This window comes from Sitophilus oryzae, unplaced genomic scaffold (assembly GCF_002938485.1).
Source record: "Sitophilus oryzae breed Bouriz unplaced genomic scaffold, Soryzae_2.0 scaffold_1218_pilon_pilon, whole genome shotgun sequence".
NCBI lineage: Eukaryota > Metazoa > Arthropoda > Insecta > Coleoptera > Curculionidae > Sitophilus > Sitophilus oryzae.
The window spans coordinates 1,264,999-1,270,660 of NW_022145858.1; the positions used below are offsets into that span (position 1 = coordinate 1,264,999).

General features: G+C 29.1%; 1 protein-coding gene across 1 annotated transcript; it reads left to right on the forward strand.

Moving 5' to 3' along the window:
* Positions 1–4,111: 4,111 nt before the first annotated feature.
* Positions 4,112–4,873, forward strand: LOC115874097. Its single transcript, XM_030889160.1, has one exon. The coding sequence runs from the start codon at positions 4,112–4,114 to the stop codon at positions 4,871–4,873; it is 762 nt and encodes a 253-aa protein (XP_030745020.1).
* The last annotated feature ends 789 nt before the right edge of the window (positions 4,874–5,662 follow it).

The window sequence follows — 5,662 nt, forward strand, 5'->3', positions numbered from 1 at the left end:
GAGTTGCTTTGGCGTTGTTAGGTGATATATATTCTTTTTTCCCAGAGATCGATTAATTCATTAACTTTTTTGGGTTTTGCTTTGTAGGATCGAGTTTTACCATTTTGTACGTCTTTTTATCTTGTAATAGATGGTTCATTTTGTTGTCATAATCCGATTCATTCATAACTACTGTTTTATTTGTTTTGTCCGCTTTTAATATTACAATTTCAGGATGGTGTTTTATGAAACTTTTCGTTTTGTTTAGATTTTTTTGGTTTAAGGATAATTTCTTTGATTTATTTCTATTTTTAAGTTTGTTCTTATGTACGTTTTGTGGTAAGTTTTATTTATATTTTTTTTTTACACAGTTATAGTTTGATAATATCGTATTGTAGGCTTTGAAAAAGGTTAAAACTGGACCGAAACGTTAGTTATATAATAAACACTTCCTAAACCCTGAAAAAGTTTAATATTGACCAAAAGCCAAGAACCCTATAAATAAAAAACATATTAGATTGGTCAAAGAAAAGTTAATTAAAAAAAAAAATATATATCAGCATTGGCGAAAAAAATGCTTACGTATTCCGAACTTCGACAAACATATGGAAATGAAACCATCCAGCTTTTAAAAAATTATGAAAACTTATCCCGAAAAACAGCATATCAAAAAAACAGAAGAATTTTTCTACTACGCTGCAAATCTGAAAATATTAAACCTAAATTTTTAAATATCAATATCTCACATATAACTTTCGAAAATGTAAACCTAAAACGTACATTCCATGAACAAATTTTAAAAAATTTTTTAAACCATACTCTAAACATTCTAATAACTGAAACAACACTGAAAATAAAATTTCTTTACAATCAGCTTAATATAAATGATAATTCTATAAAAAACAAATTGACAGAGAATCATGTCAAGGAATTCAAAAACCATGTGTCATTGAAAACAGAAAAAATATTCAAAAACATTAAGAACCGCAATCAAAATAAAATTACCAACCTTATTAAAAATCAGAAAAATTACGAAAACAAAACAAATGAACTTTGGATTGAAAATGTATCAAACATAGATTTACCTGACTATGCTAAACAGATATTGAGTTTGGGACCTAATTATGCAGTCGATATTAGTCATTCAAATTCTATTCCAACTCAAAACATATTAGCCAATATCGAAAATAGTATAAGCCATCTTCCAAATAACAAAAAAGACGAAATTAGAGCAAAATCAACCAATATAATATCTAATTTTAAGAACAAACTTAAAAATAGAAATAAATCAAAGAAATTATCCTTAAACCAAAAAAATCTAAACAAAACGAAAAGTTTCATAAAACACCATCCTGAAATTGTAATATTAAAAGCGGACAAAACAAATAAAACAGTAGTTATGAATGAATCGGATTATGACAACAAAATGAACCATCTATTACAAGATAAAAAGACGTACAAAATGGTAAAACTCGATCCTACAAAGCAAAACCAAAAAAAAGTTAATGAATTAATCGATCTCTGGGAAAAAAAAGAATATATATCACCTAACAACGCCAAACAACTCAAAATTAGGAACGCTCTTCCACCAAAAATATATGGTTTACCAAAATTACACAAGGATGGCATACCTTTACGACCCATTGTATCATGTGTACAATCCCCTTTTAGTTCGTTATCCAAATTTTTAAAAAATATTCTGAAGAATGTCATTTACAAAAATCAATATTACATAAAAGATTCTTTCCATTTTAAACAAAAAATTAAACATATTAAGGTTCCAGTAAATTATAATTTAATCTCTCTTGATGTCACGTCATTATATACAAGCATACCCATAAAATTAGCAACAGAAGTTATCAACAAAAAATGGAATGAAATACAAAAATTCACCGATATACCAAGAGAAGAATTTATATATGCATGTGAACTAACATTAAACTCAACATATTTCCAATACAAAAACAATTTTTACAAACAAATCGAGGGTTGCGCAATGGGATCATCCATCTCTAGTGTAATAGCCCAACTCGTTATGGAAAATCTAGAGGAATCTGTATTAAAAAAATTTAAATTTAAATACCGTTATACTATCGTTATGTAGATGATTGTATTATGCTAATTCCTAAAGAAAAAATGAATACGTTCTGAAGGAATTTAATGCATTCCACAAACGAATCCAGTTCACCATCGAAACACAAAAGATAATTCAATCAGTTTTTTTTAGACACCATAATCTATAATACCCAGGAACTCTGAAAACTATGTGGTACACTAAAAACATGGTCCTCCAGATATCTGAACTATAATTCAAACCACCCAAAAAACAAAAAAATCAGTTATCATAGGTCTCGCTGATAGAGCGATATCATTATCTGACCCGGAATACAGGGAAAATGCAATAAAAAAAGCAAAAGATGCACTAATTTTAAATAATTACCCCACTCAGCTTATAAACAAAACATTTAAACAAAAGAATTCACAAATATTATAATTCTGATACAAAAATTAAACAAAAAATAAACAAAAAATTCTTACCAATACCATATATAGAAGGCTTATCCCATCAACTAAAGGTCTATTTAAAACAGATAATATTGAAGTGTGTCACAAAGGCTTTAATTTATTATCGGAATGTTACACAAAATTAAAATCAAAGACTTCTAAAAAAAAAGAGCAACATAGTGTACCAAATTCCTTGTAATAATTGTGACGCTGTATATATAGGTCAGACAGGCCAATATCTGGAAAATCGTCTAAAGAGTCATAAATATGACAAAAAAACATTACAGCACTTGTTACTCACGAAAAATAATAATCACACCTTTGATTACAATAAAACAAGAATTTTAAACACCGAAATTAATTTGAAAAAACGAGAATTCCTTGAAATGATTCAGATACAAAAACAAAATGCAATTAACGAAAAAAAGATGTCGATAAGCTAAGTAGAATATACACACCAATCTTGTAAATAGAAACGCTTCAGTACAGAAAATACATTGAGCCGGCCATCACAATTTATTAAGATTTTAAACTGTATATATTTTAATTATTGTGTCATGTGGGTGATATTGTATGAGTATAATTTTTAAGTTAAATGTTATGTGTTATCACCTGTTATTTTATGCACCCATGTTTTAATACAAGTTTGACGAGGAAATGTACGTTTTGTGGTAAGTTTTATTTATATTCAGTTATAGTTTGATAATATCGTATTTAATATTGACCAAAAGCCAAGAACCCTATAAATAAAAAAATTTATATATATATATATATATACATATTCCTATATATATATAAATATATATATATATATATATATATATATATATATAACCCTATATATATATATATTTATATATATATATATATATAAACTATATATATAAACCTACACTGTCGGTTAGACCCATTGTGTCTTCGATTAATTGTCCTAATGGTCAATTGGCCAAATATATAACAGATATTCTTACTAGGGCGTATAATGTTGACAATGATTATTATGTCAGGGATTCTTTTTCATTCAGTACTTTCATTAACAATTTTCAGATTCCGCCTGACTATGTAATAGTTAGCTTTGACGTCGTTTCTTTGTTTACTAACCTCTCGATGGAGGTGGTTCTGAAAAGTTTGCGTAATAATTGGAATAGTATTTCCCCGTGTTGTCCATTTGATTTCGAAACACTCGAGCGGGTAATAGAGTTTATTTTTGATTCTAATTTTACTATTTTCAATGGTACATATTATAAACAGATTTTTGGCACCCCTATGGGTTCTAAAATTTCACCCATTTTAGTAAATTTTGTGTTGGACGATCTGGTTAAGGATTGTCTACATTACATGCCACATCATATTCCCTTTGTTAAGCGCTACGTAGATGATTTGTTACTGGCTGTTCCTAAAGATCAGATAGGCATGACTTTAGAATTTTTAATACCTACGACAGGCATATTCAATTCACTGTGGAAGAAGAAACGAACAGAGCTGTTCCGTTTCTTGATATGTTGGTTATGAGAACAGAAAATAACATCCTTAAAACAAATGGTATAGAAAGCCATATTGTTCAAATCGTTTCATCAGTTACCATTCATATCACACAATGAAATCAAAAATAAATTTAATTTTGGGAATGAAGTCTAGAGCAGTTAAACTAAGCCACTCTGATTATGTAGAGGAATCTGTGGCTCTTTTAAAAAATATTTTGATTGACAATTCTTATCCAGAAAAAATCATTAATAGGTTTTTGTTTCATACAGCTATAGTGAACAATAATAACCAGCGACCTACAGCACAACAACTACCTAATATCACTAATACTCCTCTTGAACCTAACCGAGTGACAGAGGATCAAAATGGACAACTTGTCAGTTATTTCTCTTTACCTTATATAGATAATCTTACATATAAACTGGCAAACGTTTTCAGACAACATAATAATATTAAAATTGCTAACAAACAAGTCAAGGCTCTCTCTAAACTCTATTCGAGAACTAAGACACCACTTCAAATAATGGAAAATTGGAATGTTGTGTACAGGTTGCAATGTAGAGATTGCGATTTGTCTTATATAGGCCAAACTTCTAGAAACTTAAAAGGTCGTATCACATCTCATAAAAGTGACTGTAGAAGGGGCGTTTTGTCATGTGCATTGTCGGAACATGTTAACAATTTAGACCACAGGATAGACTGGGATGGTGCTGAGATTCTGGATAGAGCTGACTCATTTTGTAAAAGAACTTTTCTTGAAATGGTTCACATAAATTCACAAGTTAACACCATGAATAAAAGAAGTGACACCCAGAGTCTTAGTGTCATTTACGGTTACATTTTAGACTTGTACAGTGGCAAATATGGTTCATTGCGACAAGTGGCTACTCAAGGTTCTCAATAGTTATATTTTCATACTGTAGTTTGGGTGGGGTTTGATTGTTGAGTTTCTGAAAAGATTTTTATCGCTTTTTGTATTTCACCATCGCTTAATGTCATTTGAATGTTAAGATATTATTTTATACTAAAATTTGTATTACAATTCTCTCTTTTTTGAGATCTTGCTTTTCTTTTCAATTCTAAAGTAATTTCTAGTCTGGTTCTATGTAAGGAAAACTTTTTCTTTTTACTTAAATTAATTTATCAAGTTGTCTAATGCCTGTTTTCTCAGTGTAGCATTGATGTTATATTGCGCATGGTCGATCTCGCTGATGAAACGAACCAATGTGTCAAAATATTTCTATGTAGTTGTTTCTCTTTCACTCTTTTTATTATATGCATAAGTTTATCCTTTTTTACTTATCAAGAGTAACATATTTTACCTTTTTGAAACTATGGTGTTCGTTAGTGAACGATCGGCGGTGCTAACAGAAACGCACTTTACTGTAAAGAAAATCTTGAAAAAATTAATTCGTTTCTTTTGTCTTTTAAGTATTTACAATAAAATAATTGGATCGTTCATGAAGCAGAATTAATTGCTATTGTATTTTAAGATTTTGACATGCAATTTTCGTGCTTTGACTTTGTACTCACATACACGTTGTATTGTTTTTATAAAGTTTTTTGTAGTTAGTTTTCAATGCTTATTTTAAAGTTGATTTTTACTACTGCATTTGAGAAATGAGGATTCTTTTTGATTGTTGAGCAATGTTGTAAACTTTACCATAATCCCACTTTGGTGAGTTGCATTTTA

Excerpts from the sequence above, each read along its gene's own strand:
- LOC115874097 (XM_030889160.1), top strand. The coding sequence starts at position 4,112 with ATGAAGTCTAGAGCAGTTAAACTAAGCCACTCTGATTATGTAGAGGAA.